This window comes from Xiphophorus hellerii, chromosome 15 (genome assembly GCF_003331165.1).
Source record: "Xiphophorus hellerii strain 12219 chromosome 15, Xiphophorus_hellerii-4.1, whole genome shotgun sequence".
NCBI classification, from domain to species: domain Eukaryota; kingdom Metazoa; phylum Chordata; class Actinopteri; order Cyprinodontiformes; family Poeciliidae; genus Xiphophorus; species Xiphophorus hellerii.
In genome coordinates this window covers 13,949,116-13,970,102 of record NC_045686.1, presented here as the reverse complement: position 1 = coordinate 13,970,102, position 20,987 = coordinate 13,949,116, and the positions used below count along the sequence as shown (strand labels likewise).

The 20,987-nt window shown below is 39.8% G+C and overlaps 2 protein-coding genes across 6 annotated transcripts in view; both read right to left on the bottom strand.

The window, feature by feature from the left end:
- The window catches only part of ppp2r5cb (protein phosphatase 2, regulatory subunit B', gamma b), a 28,146-nt gene extending 13,416 nt beyond the window's left edge, over nt 1-14,730 (bottom strand). For 2 of the 4 annotated variants that reach the window (XM_032585330.1, XM_032585332.1), the window contains exons 1-3: nt 14,635-14,730; nt 14,118-14,183; nt 10,331-10,493 (exon numbers count right to left, since the gene is read on the bottom strand). In XM_032585330.1, the coding sequence (XP_032441221.1) occupies nt 10,331-10,493; nt 14,118-14,183; nt 14,635-14,661 (256 nt within the window). In that variant the 5' untranslated portion in view covers nt 14,662-14,730. Of the gene's footprint in view, nt 1-3,052; nt 3,269-10,330; nt 10,494-14,117; nt 14,184-14,634 lie in introns of those variants that run through there. The other 2 variants (XM_032585333.1, XM_032585334.1) reach the window with 2 other exon arrangements.
- A 1,314-nt stretch (nt 14,731-16,044) lies between these two features.
- Nucleotides 16,045-20,732, bottom strand: hsp90aa1.2 (heat shock protein 90, alpha (cytosolic), class A member 1, tandem duplicate 2). 2 transcript variants are annotated; one of them, XM_032585703.1, is made up of 11 exons: nt 20,517-20,732; nt 19,258-19,407; nt 18,795-19,161; nt 18,578-18,711; nt 18,126-18,452; nt 17,877-18,042; nt 17,600-17,790; nt 17,330-17,477; nt 16,962-17,230; nt 16,536-16,869; nt 16,045-16,458 (listed from the first exon to the last, which is right to left on the bottom strand). In XM_032585703.1, the coding sequence occupies exons 1-11, from the start codon at nt 20,517-20,519 to the stop codon at nt 16,349-16,351; spliced, it is 2,199 nt and encodes a 732-aa protein (XP_032441594.1). In that variant the 5' UTR covers nt 20,520-20,732; the 3' UTR covers nt 16,045-16,348. The 2 variants fall into 2 exon arrangements, with proteins under 2 accessions (XP_032441594.1, XP_032441595.1); XM_032585704.1 differs by having other exon boundaries at nt 20,554-20,732.
- Nucleotides 20,733-20,987: the final 255 nt, after the last annotated feature.

Sequence of the window (20,987 nt, the reverse complement as noted above, 5' to 3'; positions counted from 1 at the left end):
CAGTAGTCAGACTTCATTTCTTAAAGCAACAATTGCATGTCGCACAAAAATCTCATTCATTATACGAACATTTAGGAGCCTAAACACACTGCTGCATAAACGCACACGGTGAGAGGCACAGACACAGTCTGCCAATACGCAAAAAAAACCGTTTAGAAAATGTTTGTCGCAACAAGTAAATGCTCAAATGTCATAAAAGAAGCACCAATGAATGAGCTACGAGCTACAAATAGTGCCACAAAATTTTGTGGCACTGACCCTCGCCTCCAACACGGTGGGATAAGAAACCTAAAAGATCACAGCATGAAACCTGTCGGTGGAGCAGCAATAATCACTTCATCGTGACTCAGTTCCTCCTTAAACAGCTGCATGAGTGTAATTTGTCACCATGGTGGCAGCAAAATGGAGCCAAGACTTAGGCCCGGTGGGTGACCACGCTTAATCAGAGATGCATGTCGGCTACGGCTATCTTGCACTGCAGTCGCACGCCACTGACTTAATGACGCAATCAGACGAAGACGTCAGATGGCGAGAGGCGAGGTGGTTGGTTTTTAAGAAAGTCGCTTCTACGATTTTCACAAATTGGAGAGGAGTTGTACGTGTTCATTAAATCATAGGTCAAGTTTATTTGCATTGCTTTTTTCACCAAGAAAAAAAAAATCAATACGAAGTACTTTACACCTTAAAAAGAATTAATACAGAACACGATTATGAAGAAAGCAGTAAGCATTACATTTTGCCAAATGCCGTCGTCAAAATCACAAAGCGACTACAAATCAAATGACGATCAATGTTCCATTTAATGATAAACAAAGAAAACTCTAAACTGGCTCGATTTAAACGGGCTCAGTGTTTCAGCATCTTTGCAGTTTTCTGGAGTTTTGTTCCAGAATTTTTGCGTAATGATTTAAATCAAAACACATTAAGAGGTTTTATCTGGAAAGGAAAGATGAAAACTACAATGTTTTTCTTTGAAAATGCATGTCTTGAAAGCAAAGGTGGAGAAAACCAGGGTTATGACGTAATTTCAAAAAAAAAAAAAAAACACCTAGTAATGATCAGATAAGTCTGTCTTAGGAGATGACGTTTGTGCAAACGGTTTCAGACCTGAATGTTGATGTAGATAATTTTAGAAACAAGACTTACCTCAACATTACACTACCCTTTGATTTCGGGTGTTTAGCACAAGATGAGTAAGCACACAAATAAATAGAACTTGATTATTTGAGGGTAGAGTTTCTGCATAAGCTTCCTCCTTTTCTCCCTACAATCTGATAGTCTAGCAATGTAGGAGCACAGCTTTCTGTCGATTTCACCGAGAGGTTTTTATGCAAGTTAAATACGTTGACAAGATGACAAGCGCGTGTGATTGTTTATTTGTTCCATGCTCTTAAAGCAGAGTGACATGCTTGTGCAACGATTAACGTGAAGACGTGAACAAAAAAAAGGTTTGAGTTGATGCTGAGGAGAGGAAAAAAAAAAAAAACAACAACAAACAGGATCCATGTAACCACACTGCAGGATAAAAAGTCAGGCCTCGGCTTTAGCAAGCGCTCTCAGAGAACTGCGGCGTTTTAAAACCCGCGCACAAACAGACACGTTTTGAATTTTCCGCATTAGAAGCTTTCCAGATGTGAAGCAATTGCTTTTCAGCTGGACTGTCTGTGACCTGTGAATGGCCAATCACGCCGAGATATCCATTTCTATGCCGGTTAATTATACATGAAAGCCACAGGAAGATAAGATCGAGTATGCTGTAACAGGAACAAAAGCACCACAAGCAGGCTGCTCGAAATGGAAATCCTCAGGCTGAGTTTCAAAAAATATATATATTTATATTAAAGGTAAATACGCAAAGAAATAGTAGCACTCTTCCCCCCACATGCATGAAGTTAATGATTCACGATTAAACTGAAGTAATCAAAAATGTTCCCCCCATTCGCAACATGCATCAAAACTAACAACTCCCATCCAGCAAGTACTTTAAAGCACAAATTTTGTCTAGAGATTAAAAATCAGATAAAAAAAAAAAAGTCAAGGAGACACGCTTTGAGATATACTTTTGTGAACAAACTGACTTGAGGAAAATGAATACATGTCGAACTACTTCCAGTCTAGCTTCGTGTTTGCTTGTATAAATGGTTAATCAGACCTCGGCCCGTCCACCGGCCCAGACCCACAACATCTATCGGCTCCAGTTACACAACAGCACTGGGGTTTCTGAGCCGCCCTAAAATATTAAGAGACACGCTGTGCAACGGCAGACTTCACACACAGGCAACACTGCATGGCTGGGAGCATAACCTTTACTCTTCTAAAGACTCCAGCTTGCACACAGAAGCCAGTTGTAAGCAGAGTTTGCTTTAAGAGTCGCCCTCTGAAAGTTTGATCAAACTAATAAAGCGCCAGCACACCGCCTTGCTTTTAAATGCTAACGCAGGCTAAGCGTGGAAGAGGAGGTTTTTTTGCGCTGATAAATGTCATGAGTAGGATCGAGTTAAAACATTCGCTGATCTCTATCAGTAGGTAAAGGAACTTGGGGCTGCAGGAGGAATACAGATACAGTTACAAAACCCCACTAAATGTGCAGCAGCAGCAACACTCCAGCAACCTGCGAGCGTCCGATTACAGCAGATACACAAAACACTGTACATTTCGGACAGACTCGATCTGAAGGCAAGCTTTGACCCAACTTCCTCCATATGACATCAATAGTAAAGATGGGGGAGGGGAGATACAGGCAAAACCATCACTCTTTCACTCTCTCAGCGACTCAAACGAGCCGTGTAACGTTTTTGGCGAATCCCTTTCTTGTTGGTATACAAACACTATCACCTGCTTCCTCCTCCAAACACACTCCTGCCAACAAGAGCATAAAAAAACAAAAAACAAATACACAGTCGCCTTGACTACAAATGCTGTGTTTCTTGCAGCACAAGAGTTTATTAGGGAGGGCTGTATGCCAAATTTTTTACAAGCCTCCTCTTGAAATACAAAAAAAATAAATAAATAACAAAACAGAATACCGAAGGAGCAGATTTGCTCTTCTCACCTCTAAAATGCATCAGGGCCGTAGGCTGGAAGGGCCCGTTCGAGCTCGGTGTGTCCACAACCATCCCGGTGGCAGTGCTAGTACATGCCAACATGAGTGAGCCGAGGCAGGAGGTAGGGAAGAACAGGGTAGCCCGGGCTAAGGCGAGGAGCCAGCCTCCATTTTAGCACGAACGCTGAGCAGAAAATGAAGCTCCCCTGCCGCTGGAGGGAACCAGCTAGTTAGTGACGTCATGTCCGACTGCTGCCACCCGATTGGCTGGCTGCAGTCACATGGGTGGGGCCGTCAGCATAAACAAACACGAGGGAGGGGACTGACTGGTGGACCGAAGGGGAAAGGGACGGCCTGCTATTGTGATTGGGGGGCAGGGGGGGGGAGAAAAGAGCAAGCTACATCTGTCAAGAGGTTTAAGGCACATAGAAACTTCAGCCAGTTAAGTTGTTCATGGAAAACAAAATAAAGATAAAAATGTTCCTTTTATTTGAAGTTTCTAATAAAAAATGTTGAATGTTAAACTTCAAACTGTTCATCTGCTTTTGTCCACTAACATCAAGAACAAACAAGGAACCCACAGTGTTTGACCACGCAAGTCCACACTGTTTAGCTTGAATCAGGAACCTGCCCCGGCCGTTCCTCAGGATCCTTCCGAATATTGCGCCGTTCTTTGTTTATGCAGAGTTCGTTCACACGTCTGTTTGATCTTGCTCGATAGATGGCTCATCAGGAACGCGGCCTAAGCCCAGGTGTGTGTGTGTGTGTGTGTGTGTGTGTGTGACTGAGAAACAGGAAGGCAGGAAGTCTCATTTCAAGCAGCACAGGATGTGCATGTACACTTAGCCGCATTCTGTCTCAGCGAGGACAAAACCCCTGCACTGTACGGCTGTGCAGGAAAAGGGCAGGTCTGACAATAATGCAGACAGTTCAAGACTGACAAAAGCATTCCCGCAAACAGACATGGTGACTGAAACAGCAACTCAACCAACACCTAGACAACACTGTATAATCTGAACCACGAGTCACAGTCACAGTCATGCACGATGCAAAGAGGGAAACTTGATTTTGGTCTTTTGCATTGGAAGTAGCTACTGTGATTTGTGAAATTTGCTCCAAAAAACGCATAGTGCATTCAGAAATAACTGGCCGTTTTAGGAGACACATTCTTATATTTAAGTTTCACTTTTGACTTGAGACCAATAAAAGGGTGAGCTGGCTTAGGTTGGGTTTAAGAATTAAGCAAATAAACCTTACTTGTATATGCATGGAGTTGGATAATAGCCAAATGATATAACTTTGACCAAAACATGTCTCTCAATAAATCAGCAATAAAATGTTGGTATTAATCCAATAAATAAAAGTGGGCTGGTGTATTTCCATCTTGTTACCATTTCTTTGTGTTTCGGGAAGGTAGGCAGGGTATTTGTTTGGTCATGTGATAGTGATGCAGCAATATTAAAAAAATTTCACAATGTTGAAAGGGTAGGTAAATATAATAGAAATACTGTCAATAAACATAAATTATGTGCCATAACAATATTGAAAGCTTGTATCGGTCTACTTTCATATTAGTCCATCCCTAATTGGGAAAAAAAGCAGTAGGCCCATTTCAGCCAGCTCAATGACTGTGTGCAGCAACAGGTGGGGGAGGAGCAGCAGTGGTGCTCGTTCAGTCTCCTGCTTATGATATGCTGGCACTTAAAGCCCCTCTAAGGACTGCTGAGATTTAATCTGTTTATGCCGGGGGTTGAGCGAAGGGTGTAAAGATATAGGGAAAAAGGTGACGAACATATGTGGAAGTGGTGCCTGACTTATGTCTGCAATATTCAGCTTGCTGTAACCGAGTCTGTTTGCTACTCAACAAGTGTGTATTCACAGTGTGGGATGTCACATATAATGCAGAAGTATGACAAGTATGTAACTGTATACAAAATCTCCTGCTTTTTCCATTTTGTGCAACACAGACCTATCAAAAGTCATCTAAAGCTTGCGGTAAACTATAGATGACTCAATATTTGGAGGCTTGGCCACGCCCGACATAATGGTTTCAATCACTTCCTCTGCTTCTATTGCCGAACTACAACCATAGATAGATTACAATCAAAAACAGTGCAGACGCTATTGTTCACAACTCCTCTTTCTGTAAGCTAATAAGCCTGGTTGAGGACAAATCGAACTTAATTGGAGAAATAACAGAAATTGCACTGAAGGGACATGAGAATCAAGCAGAATTGGAAGACAATTGCACAATGGCTGAATTAAAATTAATGATCCGCAGCCCTTTTCGGTGTAGAAATGCTATCATTTCTTATTACTATTTGTGTAACTTAATCAAGCTGATACAATTTATGAATAGATTCAAAACTGAGATAAAATTTTGAAAAAGCAGGTTAATTTTAGTTTGTTTTCTGAGTAAAAATGTGTTATCATTTTGTTAATCTTATGTGACTTCTAAAAAAAACAAACAGCTAACCCCAACACGTTGCGACTCTTATGAGGGTTCTGCTTTAGAAGGGCAGGTGGTGGCTGGATTGGGTAAAAAGGAGATGTGAAATTTCTAATTTCACAACAAATTCTGACAGGTCCAGGGTGTTACAAATGCTGTTTTTATTACACAATAAATCTGTAAACCTGTAAATCTGGAAAGTCTCAAAGTTTTACCTTAAACTACACCACTTAAAATTGTATATATCTGCATAAAGTAGTCAAAGAGAAGTCCAAAACTCAGTGCAACTGGATCTGAAACTAAGACGGAACAGTTTCGACAATAATGAGGTCAAGTCTAATTCAGAAAGTTATTTTCATGCCATTCCGTTTCCTGGTCATCGTGCAACAAGGCAACTCAAGTTAACCAGAACATACCCACACGTTAATCCTTCAAGACGTGTGTCTAGCATATGCATTCACCAAACTGGAGTCTTTGATCCTAAAATAACACACGAGTGGCTCTTTTACAGGTCTGCTGATCTTCAATGTCACAATCCTCTCGATGTGCTCAAGGCTCTGATCTATTTAGAGAAATAGACCAATCAGCACGGCCGAGAACACGGGTTCTCTTAAACAGTGGCTGAACTTCACGTTCCCCTCAGCAGTTCTGCAATGACCCAAAGACATCTGGATTTTATTGGATATTATCTGATAACACAGAGAAGTGGATTCAAATTAAGTCATATGCTCAAATAAAAAATAAAAAATTTGTGTCCAAACCAGGTTATCTGCAGCTATGACGGAGGTGGAATTTTATCCGTGAATCAAAATGTTGTAAATGCTAAATTTGATGATGCCATGACCCAACAGTAGGTTCCAATGTGTGAGAGAACATGGTATTTGTCGTCATGCAAATTCTGCATGACAGCAATAGATTTGGCCTGTTGAATGGGCTTTCACTGCCTTTGATGTTCATTTTTGATGTTTACATCTTTAACCAGGTTTGGTGTTACAGAGGAAAAGAACGAAAAGAAAATTAAGGTAATCGTGTCGCAATTAATTTTTTTCCTAATATTTTGAAGCCACAGATTATAGTTTAATTTCATTTTAGTTCACTTTTCTGGATTTTTTATTTAAAAAATGTCTTTACTGGCACTTGATTTATAAAAGTAGATTACATTTATATAAAATAATATTGTTAATTATAAGGAGGGTTATCCAAACTATAGTTTTTTCTTTTTTCCAGAGGAAAATATTACAGAGTAATCAACTTTAAAAAATTGCCTATTAATATTTTTTAATAAATATGTTAAAATTTTTAATACAATGTATTAGATGCAAGTGTTTTGAGTAATTACTTATTTTTTTCAAGTAGACAGAAAAAAATAAGTTGTGAAGTTATGATTTTTCAGAAAATCACTACTTCCTTCAGATCTGTTTTAGCAGATCTTCCTGCCAGCCAATAATAAAAAAAAAACACTAATAACAGAAAATTGGCCTAAGATATTTTGAGATGTAAAAATAAAACTGTTCAGGCCTTTTCAGTCACTGCTTTAGTTTTGTCCCCTACATATGTACATGCTGCACAGATTGTATAAAAATTTAATTCGATAGCTAAAACTCAGAGATGTGGCAGCATGTTAGCGTAATCTAAAATAGAAACTCAAACATGGAGGAAGCCTCTACGCCAGCAGGTGGCACCAAACCCTTTCCGACAGACAATGCATGTACTAAAACTCCAGCCTGACAGGAGCTAAAAGAGACCACTTTTGCCCTAAGACGAATTCAATGGCAGTTTAAACAGCAAGCAAGGAGGTGGCACTTTGAAAATATTTATTTCCAGTTCCCACAACTTTACAACACCGTTATTTTAATGATTAAAACTGTCTAAAACTTTTGGGGGCAAAGAGTCTTAATCTGAAAGCAATTGAAATGTGCTTTTTTTTCTCTTTTCTTTTTTTCAAATGCACGCATGGGAAGGTTGTTTGTTTTGGCCGGGCCTCACCAGCGTGGCTCTGCAGGACAGGCCCGTGGACATGTGTTTCTATCACAAGGTGGTGAACATGCCTGGAATGAAAACAGGCCAAGCGAGGAGCCTGTTTAGACAGAACCAAGTGATAACATCTACTGGGCCACTCTGGGATAATGTTTTGCAGAATGTTATCAAAGCTAACATTGGGGTGTGGGAAGTACGTGGGCTTATCGGAAATGAAGTTATGCTCATTGGTTTCTTGACACAACACAAATGTAGCAGCTCAACAAAGGACAAATATAGATACCTTCTTACTGACAGACTCTACTGTGTATGTGTTGGGTGCAGGTCTTTCCAGAAGACTGAAAGGAGCTCAAATTGTGCAGAACTGCCAGAGTTGAAGTTGTTCTGCAAGACGGGTAACAACTTTCATCTCTGAGCCAAGTCTTTCCAATCGAGCAAAACACTCAGGAAAAGAAGAACAAAAAAAAAATCACTCTTTAAAGAAATCTAAACTTTCTGTAAGTGTACTTGAAGCCAAGAAAAACACAATCTTTTTTTTTTTTTTTAAAGTGTGGGTGACACCAAAAAGTGCCTGTGAAAACTCATAAAAAGCTCCCCCCCCCTCTCTTTAAAACTGCAGCTAGAGGAACTAAAGTTTAATTAGAGCCACTTAACATTCTGTAGTATACTGCTTTATTTTACACAAAGTAAAGGGTTCCAGCTCTGTAAAGACAGGCTCCGCTCAAAAAAAAAAAAAAAAAGGAGAGAAAACTTTCCGCCTGTAAAGATGTTTATGAAGAAGGGCAGCTGTTCACCGCAGTAATCTGCAAAGTTCCAGTCAACACACTTCAGCGTTCACCTGTCCCACAGACTCAGCAACGGGTCTGCCTGAACTTTGGACAACTTAAAAATGTAGAAACTTTCTGTCTTTGAGAGAACATGGAGAATTATTCCCAACAAGCCACAGTGAGAAATCTTGGTAGCAACTTCTTTGCTCCAAACGTCTTTCTTACGATATTTTTGAATGCACCAGTCAGTTGATACAGAAATCAGTTTTTGTGTTTCTGGGAGGGGGAAGGTCTTTAAATGTAACACTTAAAAAACAAAACAACATAATGCAGGTTCTCTGAAAGACGTAGCATGACTGAATCAAACAGGAAAAAAGAATTTCAGAATTATACTCCTTTCTGAATAAAAGCCCAAGTGTCTCTAAACCTTTATGTGGTATATTCTGTAATGCGTTGCGAGTATTCTGAGCCAAACATTTTGGAATTCTTAGTAGGAAAAATGTATCTGCAATCAAGTGCAAATTGTTCAGAGTAAACTTCTAGGTTAATTGAATGATGCCTTTCTAATTCTTGTGAAAACTACATAAAGTATTGGACTGTTCAACATATTTTCATCCTTTTTATGCACTATTAAGAAATAGTACATTAAAAAGTAGATCTAAATTCAAACTGGATTGTAATAAAAATCTAACTTCTGATATTATTTCAGTGTTTATCAAGAGCAGTAATGACAGGGCTTCCCCCAGTGTATTATAAGCCTGGCGGTCCACCAGGCTTTACGTCTGCCCCCACCAGGCTAAGCATTTCTTATTTATTTAAGTCTTTTTAAAACGTTTGCATTTTTTAAGACTTTATAGTTGGTGTTCACGTATTAATCTTCCAATCTTTCAATAACACATAATTATCAAATGACATTTTCAAATTTCTTGTCAACTTTAAACATTTTTAACTCAAAAACGCGGCCGCTGGATGAATGACTGCCCTGGTACCCAACCACCAGGCTTAACAAGTTTTCTGGAGGAAACCTTGAATGCCATTATATAATTTCTTATAACAGGAAAAAAAGAATAAATTATGATAAGAACTAGTGATAATGTCATTGTGTGATAATATCTGAGTAATTTTAACAGGCTGTAGGACGCAATTGGCCCATGAGATCTGCAATAAATGTTTCCAAAATATAACTGAATACAATTACTGTTCATTATTTAGCCCCACAGTTGCACTACTTAAGCTGTGCTAGAAATGGATTGTTTTATTTTCAGAGCCTTTATTTTTGCATCAGACGTTCCAGTTGTGGGCTGCACAGTGGTTAGCAGCATGCTACCTAACAGCGAGAAGCTCCTGGGTTCAACTCAACCATGATTGTGTTTATGTGTGTGTGTGTGTTTGTTTGTCCTGACAAACCGACCAGGGTGCAGTTACCAGAACAGTAGCTCTATTTGTTTGCTTTCGATTATTTCTAAAGCACTGCTAAAGACCGGGGACAGAACTGGTGTGTGTATTCATGCGTTCATAAGCAGAAACATGCCCGGAGGCCTTATGGCCCTGTCTGCTCCTTACTGTCCCAGCTAGCAATAAGCTGACCAAGAGCTTTAGCATCTCAATATACACCTAGACAGTTCAGAGAAATAAGATACAAGGAATAGTGGCACAGTTGGGGAAAACATCTTATCCCCTATCATCTGAAACACCGTCAAACACCGCGAACATGGAATTAAAGCTTTATCTCTGGATTACTACTAAATATAGACACTTGGGTTAAATCCAACACAAAATCCATGCCATGCATGTCCTCTGTTTCCACGTATTGCGTAACGCCATGTCCAGCTTAGTATTAAAATGCGGATGAAGAAGCATCAAGGGATGTCCGTGGATGGTGAGAGAGGGGACAGAGTAAGTAAATAAAATTTTAAAAAAACATGTTGAATGTATACTTTTTGGTAAGTCATTGCAAGGATTACATGCGCGTTTTGCATACTGAAAAAAAAAGAAGAAAAAAAAGAGGAACATAAGGATATTTCATACTTAATTAACCACAGCGGAATGCCACAGACACCTAGCGAGAGAGCAGAGATAATTGCAGTTAAATACCTTTGAAAGCGGGGAGTTTCTGCAGCTCCCTGCTGTTGCTCAGGCTGAAGCGAGAGGAGCTTTGCCTCTTGTCCTTTTTGACAGGTGTCTGGGAACCTGGCTGCTTCCCCTTTAGCAGCTGAGTGGTGGGAGGAACACTGTTGCTCGTCTTCCTGTTGGAGCTCTGCAGGATCAGGAGAAAAACCAACGTCTCTTACACTTGAACAGTGCAAGGCTATGCCAAACAAAGGTGGATGAAGTGGGAACAATGTGCACAAACTTCAATATGAACAACATAGGAAAAAATAGATAAATATATACGTCTAAAGCATGTAGCAACAAACCGGTAGATTTAATTATATCCAGCATGTTGCCTCCTACTCTACAGGAAGTCATTCGGGAACTGATGTACCATAATTTGCCCTATATATAGACACTAATAATGAAAGAATATTTCAGGTAAAAAAATAAAATAAAATAAAAAAAAAAAGTCCCATCTGGGGTAGAAAGCTCTGCTAATCATCTTAGCACGGTGATACGCGAGGCTGTGCCTGATCCTGATGTTGGGTCACCTGAATGCACAGCATTTCTCCCAGCAGGTCCCGAACGCCTGCAGGGACGCGTTCGACGACACACTCCTTCCTGGTGGCTCAGATCAGGCTTCAGCTGATGCAGCTGTGGACCTGTCTGTCGTCTGAGTCACAGGGGATTTATCACATTCGTTTAAGACCCGGCTAAAATTGGCCGCGCAAGAACAGGAGAATAGTCCGTGCCATTTAAAAAGGCATCTGGTGAAGTTGAAATGAAATTATTCAGTTGGAATTTGTTATGAACTGGACTGGCATTAAGGTCCATCCATCCATGTGATTGGATTGAATTAGCGGGTTTTTTTTTTTCTTTCCTCTAAAGTGCCTTGAGACCCATGTGTTGTGAATTGGCACTGTATGAATAAACTGAGAATGAATTCAAACACAAGTCATAATAGACCTTGAGACAATCAGGCCATTTTTAAAAAGGAGAGATGAGCTGCTATATTTTTATAGATGAGCTGTTTGGGAGTGTTAGAAGAAAAATGTTTTACTAAAAGCGTCATAATGATAGGAAATTGTAAACCAATCTCCACTTGTATTTAATAGACACACTCAAATCATTTTGCAAATTTGGCGCAGGTCCATTCAGCTGGTAGAAATTAGAAATGGAGGCCATTTTTCTTAGATTTAATTCAACCGGATGTGAAAAAGTGAAAGCCTAGTTTAATGCATTAAGCATTAAACTATGATATGGATCAAGGGCAACAGCTCAGTAAGTTGTTAAAACATTTTATTAAATGTCATCATTTAAGTTAATTTGAAAAGATACAATGGATTACTGAATAGTAACAAGTAATATTTTTGTTTCAGTTTATTAAATTAAAATGTATTCATTACAAGTTAATAGCATATGATATTGATATGCATAGAGATAAGTATGTACGTTTTTATCTATTTAATAATTCATTTAGATGAAAATATTAGAGAAAGCGAGATTGTGGGATCTGTGCATTCTATATAACATAGTTCTATGCTCAAGTCCAGATGTTTTAAATTTTATTTTTCCCCTAGAAATCAACTCATGTAAAAGAGAAGACACTGCTACTGATTTTGATGACTAGAACGCTAATAGTTTGTTGGCATAGTTTGTATTAAAGCTTGAAAATAAAATCGCAATAAAAGACATCTTTAGGTTCCTTGCCATTAAAAGCGCCGACAATGTTTAAGAGGCATAAACGTAGTGGAAATAAGGCAGAGATACTTCTACCGCCACTCAGCTCTACTTTTGACTTTATAACTGTTATCGGAAGAATTTCTGAGGAAGTTTTAGCCTGACTGCAACAAGAAGGAAACTACATGAACAGTCCTCTCTTCCTGCAGCAACTAGCTACCAAGCAGTCAAGTCAACAATTAGCTGCGCTTAGCTAGAAGCCTGGCTTCTTCAGGGTGATCTGGTTTGTCTGTTTACCTTGCCATTAATTCGTCAGGCGTATTGGACTACAGAACTTGCATGCGTCTACTTTCGGCAGGGCAGTCGAAATAATAAAAAAAAGCTTACTTATCTGCTCAAAAAAAAAACAACACATAAATCTGAATAGTGGGTGCATTGTGTGTTCAGAGTGTAGGCTGTAAATAATTCTTCCATGAAAGATCGGTAATTCAGAAGACATTTTTAGTGAGAAAATGCACAAAATATTACAGCTGTTTACGCTGATGATATTAAGTGTAACATTTTTGCTAAAAAATAAACCCTTAACTTTGAAGAACGTTCAGAGATAAATTGTAATGCAAATTTTTTTTCTTATTTTTTAATACTCGTTATCTAGCATATACTTCGCGCGAGTGGTGCTCTTGTTTATTATTTTGCAATAAAAAATTTTTTGATACTGATAACTTGTTAAAATAGCACAAACTAATTAGAACCTGTTTTAAAATGCTCTTTGACCTCTTAATGATTAGTGAATTACATAAAATTGTGGTTTTACAAAAATGAATCAAGCAAATATTTTCACCATATGGCTGAGCCTTAGCTCCAGACAACATTAGAAATAATTTGTCTTACAAAAACCTCCAAATACAGATATGGGGGCTCTGCACACGAGCGATATGCCTGAGAATCGGATCATGTTTTAACTGAAACAACAGCACCATGTTGCCTTCAAACAGCAATAACCTTATGTTAATGGCCGCCCCCTCCAACAGCTAGCGAAACATTGATAGCCTGTTACATTCAACAGTTGAGGCTCCAATTCCTACAACTGTTGAAATAAACAGTCTGCTACTGAGAACAGCTGAAACAATGGAGTAATTTGAACAGCTGTTCCGAAAACATTCACAGTGGAAAAAATAAATCAATGCGCCTTTAACTCATCTGACAACCTATTGAACCTAAATAAAGACCGTCAGCAACCTGACGGTCTCTATTTATAGAGGACTTTTCATACTCGATACGAGCGTCACTAAGTGCTTTACATCTACAAAAACTAGAGGTAGTGACCAGGCGAAAGAAAAAAAAATTAGTTATTAAAGAATGCATGGTAGGTGTGTAATTAAAATTTCTTATGCCACATTTCTTGTGTACTCGGTTTGAACTGAAGGTAATATATAAAACAGTACATTTTAAGAAAAATATTTTTTTTAAATGTCTATAGATTGAGAAAGTTAATCATGTAGATATTACATTGTTCTAGCTTGACAATAGATCACGAAATAAGTATATTTTCCCAAGAGAATATTCTAATCTTTAATTTGACGTGAACATTTGCTAATGTTACCTCTTCCATGAAGTTCCCTTCCCCCTAACAAAACAATCGTTGTGTTTAAAAAAAAAGGGTGGGGGGCGGATTGGTTTCTAATCTTGCCATTTCAAAATAAGACGTTTCAGAGCTGTGCATGCAATACTGCAACATTGTGAAACTGTGGTGTTTTTGCTCGGGGTCAACTTACTGTCAGACTCATACCAGCCCACGTGTTGTCTCAACAATTAAAACACACCTGCTTTACCACCACCTGATACGATTTTACCATTAATCTTGGTCTGTTACTATACGGACAAACCCTGACATCATTAATAAAAGGGAGCAAAAGTTAGAACAGTGCTCTTTCCTGCGTCCAGGGACTATTTTTCAACTGATCAAAACAATTATAAGTTTTCTCAGGTATTTCCAACTTCACATTTCCAATAGATTTACATATTTTCCAGACAAATGCAATAACGTGATGATCCATTTTCAGAGGGGTGTGAACATTCAAACAGTGTGGGTATTGCTCTGATTTACCTCATGCTCGATGTTTTCCTGTCCTCCACCTCCACTCTTCCCCACTTTGCCAGACTTGGGAGACTCCTGAAGGTAGAAAGATTAAGCAGAGTCCAACTCGTTTTAGCGAGTAACGTGAAGGATTAAGGGAGCAGACAAACAAGGCTGCCCACCCAGCCACATTAATGTTTAAGTCCGCAGTTAGCTAGCTGTCGTTACTTTACAGTCATTATCGTAGATGAAATAGTCAGCAATTAACGCATAAATACCGCAAACAAAACCAAATGAGCGCTTTACTCAAAGCGCAGCAAACCACTTTATTGGAACAAAGCAGCGCGACACATTCAGCAGAGCTGCTAGTATGTTGGCAAGATAGCGGCTAGCCAGAAATGACTGGTGCTTGGCTAAGATGATGGGACGTTAACACTAATAACTAAACGTCCAAATAGCAGCCGGTTTATCGCTAAATACAGTAACATACACTTCACGTGTAGTTCATCCCCTACAGACAAAACCTGTAAAATGATCCCAGACTTACCTTGTCTTTTTTGGGTTTATTCGGCATTGTACAAGCGTAGCCGCCCTTGCTCCCCTCTCGGATAATCCACAACCAAAACCTTGACAACTCTCCGGGCACTACACTGCAAGGCGGTTCAGCCAGTACTCGCGCCGTGATTGGCTGCTGGCTATCAGCTGATTCAGGCGCCTACTACACACAGTTTCTGAGAGCCCCCTGCCGGTGAAAATGTGCAAGTACAGGACATTAAATAGCAGCCTGGCAGACTTTTTACACCAACATTTTGACTCTTTGGAGCGGAGGGGAAAAAAACACCGGTGCAATTAAAATTAAAGGTTAATGCAAATAATGTGACCTTGTTCCTCTCCTGGTTGTCTATCTAGGAAAGTAAAAGTTGAAATAGTTATCAACAATTTATCTAGTTCCTCTAGAAGTACTGCTTCATAAAAAAGTAAGTCATGCAGTTCTGATTTATTAGTTTATTGGGAGGCAGTGGTTCCGCTAAAAACTCAAATATAAATATGTAAGACGTTAATATGCTTCAACTACTCCCAATTTATGTGTACTTTTTATTTCTAATAAAATATATTTGTGTATAGATGTGCGTTTGCTTTTTAATGGTAGTTAGTTAATAAACTGAGCAGAAAACAACCAAAGCCATTTCAAAAGCAATGTCCTTTTTAGGAAATAATGGAATTCATTTTGACACCACAAAACACCTTTGATATCTTTCTCCCTACAATTTCTCCAGATCGTTTTTTGTAGCTTAAATATGAACAGGCCCATATGTTTGCATTTGATTTAGCTTAGTTTCACATGCTCTAGATTTAAATAGTTAAGAATTGTTCAGTTTCCATTAGCACATTTCCTATTATGTGAACCCAACCACAGTAGAGCAGTAATACAGCTTCATTAGGTATGTTTCAGTTTCCAGAAAAACAAAAAAAGGAAGTAGACAAGTGCAACTAATCAAATTCATTTGGAAACGGATTAACAGCAAACCTGAGTGCCTCTATACATGTTATGTGAACATGTATTGCTAGCAATCTGGAAATAACCAAGGTCATAATTCTGCACTCAAAGCTTGTTTAAGACATTGTCAAGAGGATGTTCAATGGAATGCATCATTATCTGTATAGGGTTAATGTTCTCTACTGGTATTTGAGTATTAGATTGAAGATTTCCCCAATATGTTGTAGAAATCGATTTTTTTCTTCTGTACGGCAGCATTTTAGCCACATTCCACATTCTGTTCAAATTTAGATTTCTATGAGTTGGAGAATACGTTTTGCAGTATTTCAAGGTTAACCGTAGAACACAGCTGCAGCTTAACTTTAACTTAACTTGCAGAACTATATGTTCATCAGTACCTCATCTGCATTAACTCTAGAAGGTTCACAATTTTAGTTGATGCACAATGAACCAAACTTATTCACATGTTCAACTTTTATTTAATGGGATCAACTGCTCCAAATAACAGTATCAGATATTTACAGTTAGAGAACAAACCATGGAATGTCAATAAATAAAACACAAATGCAGTCAAACTTGAGGTACAAAAACCTGACACTTTAACAACTGAAAAATAAAGTCCTAAAATAGGAATGATCTGAACTTAAAGGTATCAGTGGGAACAGAAACAAGTGGTGACATTCCAAGATCATTTACAACATTTAGGTTTGAACTGTACAATAAGCTATTTGTTTTTAAACGCTAATGGGAAACCGGAGGGAGCTTAGTCCACTTCTTCCATTCTGGATGCATCATCGTCGCCTTCAAGAGCAGGCATATCTTCGGGGGGAGCAGAGGTGGTGTCATCTGGTGTCGTGTCGTCCTCATCGATACCTGAAAGAGGAACTTCAATGAATTACTGCAATCTAGCCACTGGCTTCTATGTTGTGTAATAATTTAGTGGCACATACCAAGACCAAGCTTGATCATTCGGTAGATCCGGTTGGCGTGTGTCTGGGGGTCCTCCAGTGTGAAACCTGAGGACAGCAGGGCGGTCTCGAACAGAAGGATGACCAGGTCTTTCACGGATTTGTCGTTTTTGTCAGCCTCTGCCTTCTGCCGCAGAGTCTCCATGATGGGATGGTCGGGATTGATCTCAAGGTGCTTCTTGGCAGCCATGTAACCCATGGTTGAGTTGTCCCTCAGCGCCTGAGCTTTCATGATCCTCTCCATGTTGGCTGTCCAGCCGTAGGTGCTGGTGACAATGCAGCAGGGAGAAGAAACCAGGCGGTTGGAAACTGTGACCTGAGCAGGGATGCAACAATAATGTTAGGCGCTTTATTACAGACAAGAGCCGAACAAGACTTTCAGTTTTCTTTTGGCATCTTACTGCTCACCTTTTCCACTTTTTTCTCCAAGATATCCTTCATGATCTTGCAGAGGTTCTCAAATTGAGCCTTCTTCTCCTCTTGCTTCTTCTTCTCCTCCTCATCCTCAGGCAGCTCCAGGCCCTCTTTCGTTACTGAAACCAGGTTCTTTCCCTCAAACTCCTTCAGCTGCTGGACACAATACTCGTCAATAGGCTCGATCATGTAGATGACCTCCAGGCCAGCTTTGCGAAGACGCTCCACAAAGGCAGAGTTGGCTACTTGGTCCTTGGTTTCACCTGCAAGAGAGACACCGCAATGCTTGTAAATTTGCAAGAAGATTCTACATGATTCTAAATCTTATTCATAGGAGGTTTTAAGACGAAAAATACACTCACCTGTGATGTAGTAGATGTGCTTCTGGTTGTCCTTCATGCGTGTGACATAGTCTTTGAGGGAAACCATCTCATCTCCAGAGGCTGAGGTGTAGTAGCGCAGCAGCTCAGACAACTTCTTCCTGTTCTGGGAGTCCTCATGGATACCAAGCTGCAGAAAAACAGCCCAGCTATTAGCATAAGGCACTCAGAGACAGCTTCCACTTAAGACTTCCAGTCAAGATATTTGTCGAGAAAAATGGCAACATTTTCTAAAACCGCACAAACTCGTACCTTAATGTTCTTGGAGAACTGCTCGTAGAACTTCTTGTAGTTGTCCTTATCTTCAGACAGTTCTGTGAACAGTTCCAGGCACTTCTTGACCAGGTTCTTGCGGATCACCTTTAGGATCTTGCTCTGCTGCAGCATCTCTCTAGAGATGTTCAGGGGCAGATCCTCAGAGTCCACTACCCCTCTGATGAAATCTAACAAGGAAGACAACTTCGTTCTTACACCTGCACTATTCCAGTTAGTTAATTTTAGAGCAAGCCTGTAGTTTAAAAATACTTACTGAGATACTCTGGGATGAGCTCATCACAGTTGTCCATGATGAACACCCTGCGCACGTACAGCTTGATGTTATTCTTCTTCTTTTTGTTTTCGAACAGGTCGAAGGGGGCACGGCGAGGCACGAAGAGAAGAGCACGGAACTCTAGCTGGCCCTCAACCGAGAAGTGCTGTTTGGAGTGAAAGGTTGCAAGTTATTTTGATGACGATTTAAAAGAAACAGTTTTTTTTAAACACTAAAACTGAGACTTACCTTGACAGCCAGGTGGTCCTCCCAGTCATTGGTGAGGCTCTTGTAGAACTCTCCGTACTCCTCATTGGTGATGTCATCTGGGTTGCGGGTCCAGAGGGGTTTTGTCTTGTTCAGCTCCTCCTGGTCGATGTACTTCTCCTTGATCTTCTTCTTCTTCTTCTTTTTGTCTGAAGATTTGTCATGGTCGTCATCCTCATCTGATCCGACGTCTTCGATCTCAGGTTTGTCCTCATCCTTCTCTTCCTCTTTCTCCTTGTCCTTCTCCTTATCTTTCTCCTCCTCCTCAGCCTCGTCGTCACTCACCTCCTTGTCCCGCTCCTTCTCCACCTGGCACGTGCAAAATTAATTTGAAAGGAGTTAGTTAATACGAGTACAACAATAAAAAAAAAAAAAGAAAAGATGATGAAGCAGCAGCATAAACCTATATTATGTAAAATATTGCAAATGCTTACAAAGAGTGTGATGGGATAGCCAATGAACTGCGAGTGCTTCTTCACAATCTCTTTGACTCGTCTTTCCTCAATATATTCTGTCTGGTCCTCCTTCAGGTGCAGGATCACCTTAGTTCCACGGCCCAGCGGTTCAGCTGTACAGCAGAACAACAAGTCAGTTCATGTTGCATTTAAGTCACTACATAAGCATCTATCCTTTGTGTTAAAAGTAACTTACAGTTGTCTAATCTAACTGTGAATGAGCCTCCGGCAGAGGATTCCCAGGCATACTGCTCGTCATCATTGTGCTTGGTGATGACTGTGACCTTCTCAGCGACCAGGTACGCAGAGTAGAAACCCACACCGAACTGACCAATCATGGAGATGTCTGCTCCAGCCTGCAGAGCCTCCATGAAAGCTTTGGTGCCGGACTTTGCAATAGTGCCCAGGTTGTTGATCAGGTCGGCCTTGGTCATGCCGATGCCCGTGTCGGTCAGGGTCAAAGTGCGCTCCTCTTTGTTGGGCCTGATTTCGATTTTGAGTTCTTTGCCAGACTCGAGCTTGGAGGGGTCGGTAAGACTTTCATACCGGATTTTGTCCAAGGCCTGTTGAGAGGTCAACAAGTTAGTAATATGTTTGGTTTTTTTTAAGTGATGTTACAGCCATTTCATTTTTTGACTGGAAATTGAAGACAAACTTACATCTGAGGAGTTGGAGATAAGCTCTCTGAGGAAAATCTCTTTGTTGGAATAGAATGTGTTAATAATCAGGGACATCAGCTGAGCAATTTCAGCCTGGAATGCAAAGGTCTCCGCCTCTTCCTCCATTGGTTGATCATGTAGTTCAGGCATCTAGGTAAAAGTGACGGATGCAAGCTTTAAGAAAAAGTAAAAATTTTGCAAAACACAATTTAAAATGCTGCTTTTTTTTTAAATGTTAACTTTTTTCAAAAATAAATGAACATGCAAAGCAAAGACAAAAAAATCTAAGGTGTAGCATTATTTAAATGTAAACAAGGATACATTATTGCATTTATGTATAAATTTACAGATTTCAAGACTTTTGAATAACACCAATAATACCAGTGTTTTGGTTATCATTTTACATTCATAGACCACTACTTCTTTGTTTTTATGTTCTGTCGTCTGATGTTACTTATTGCGTAGAAAATCTTTCTTTGTGTTATTTGTTCAAAATAAAGTACGTTTTGAAACAAGAAAAAAAAAGATATAGGCAATGATGTTGCTTTTGGAGACAGCTGGCCTGACAGATTGTCCAGTTCAACCCTGCAACTCAATCTAAAAACCACCTGCCTATGCTTCTCATTCCAAATTCTATACTTTGTAATCACATGTGAATGTGTAGACATTTTTTTTAATCATTCAGTTTTCTAATAACAGCTTGATTTCTCTCATAATTAATTTGGTCCATGATGTAAAAATGACTTGACAGGAACACGTGGTTTCCAGTGCTAATTCCAGGAAGAGCAGCGGCGCCCCCTGCAGGATTCATGGCAGAAATGCAGCGTTCTAGAAGCTACCAAAGATGCAAGGAGTCCAGCAGCCTCCACGATCGAAAAGCCCCTCCTCCTAATCACAATGGATGACATCCCGAAGCTAAACTGCAAGCCTTAATGCTGGAAGCAGCACTGAACATTGGCAGAGTGCAAAATTAAAAATATTTTAGAGAAAATAAAAAAAAGTGCACAAAGAAGCCACCGTGTGAGGAGGCTGCAGAGTTTAGACACAATTGTCCTAATTTAGCCTTCACAAGTCTCAATTTTAGAGGTAAAACGTGACGTTTATTTTAGCAATAATCACACACATTGATATAATTTTAGAGGCTTCATTCGGTAAACTGTAAGCTTTGACATAATGTCAATAATTAAGCTCCAGTTAAATTAACATTAGGAAACGGTCACCCTTAACGGCTGTGTGGTTTATTAAGGAATAGTCCTCACCATGGGGAGATTTAAATGAAGATTTTTCTCCAGTTACCTTGGTCCTCCAACGTGTGTCGAGGGCTCCGGAACGAGACGTGTCCTGGTCGCTCCCGTGCGCTGCTACTTCGCCTGGTAAAGTATTTGTCTGCACCTAATGTCTGTGCGGCTTTTGTAGTCTCTCGGAGCGTTCGAGAAAATCCTAGCTGAGAGCTTCCAGAACCGTCTGGAATTCTCTGAGTTGCTTACAGCTGATTGGTCGGCTGAAATGTCAATCAACGCATATATGCCCGCCCGTCTTTCCGTTTCTGGCAGAAGGGGGCGGTGTTGAGGTTTGTTCAAGGAAGAAGGCACGTGTGAGCAGAAACGAAAACTTACCATGTTGGTTCACTGAAGATTCCAGAAGGTTCAATTAAAAAAAAGAGGATATCGATGGAGAAAATGAAACCTTCTTTCTTACATTATAATCTGTGATGCTTTAAAACCAGTTTT

Coding starts and splice junctions, on each gene's coding strand:
- hsp90aa1.2 (XM_032585703.1), bottom strand. Junction 18,453..18,577: donor GCTATCCCATCACACTCTTT/GTAAGCATTTGC, acceptor TGCACGTGCCAG/GTGGAGAAGGAGCGGGACAA. Junction 17,791..17,876: donor GCTCATCCCAGAGTATCTCA/GTAAGTATTTTT, acceptor CTTCCTTGTTAG/ATTTCATCAGAGGGGTAGTG.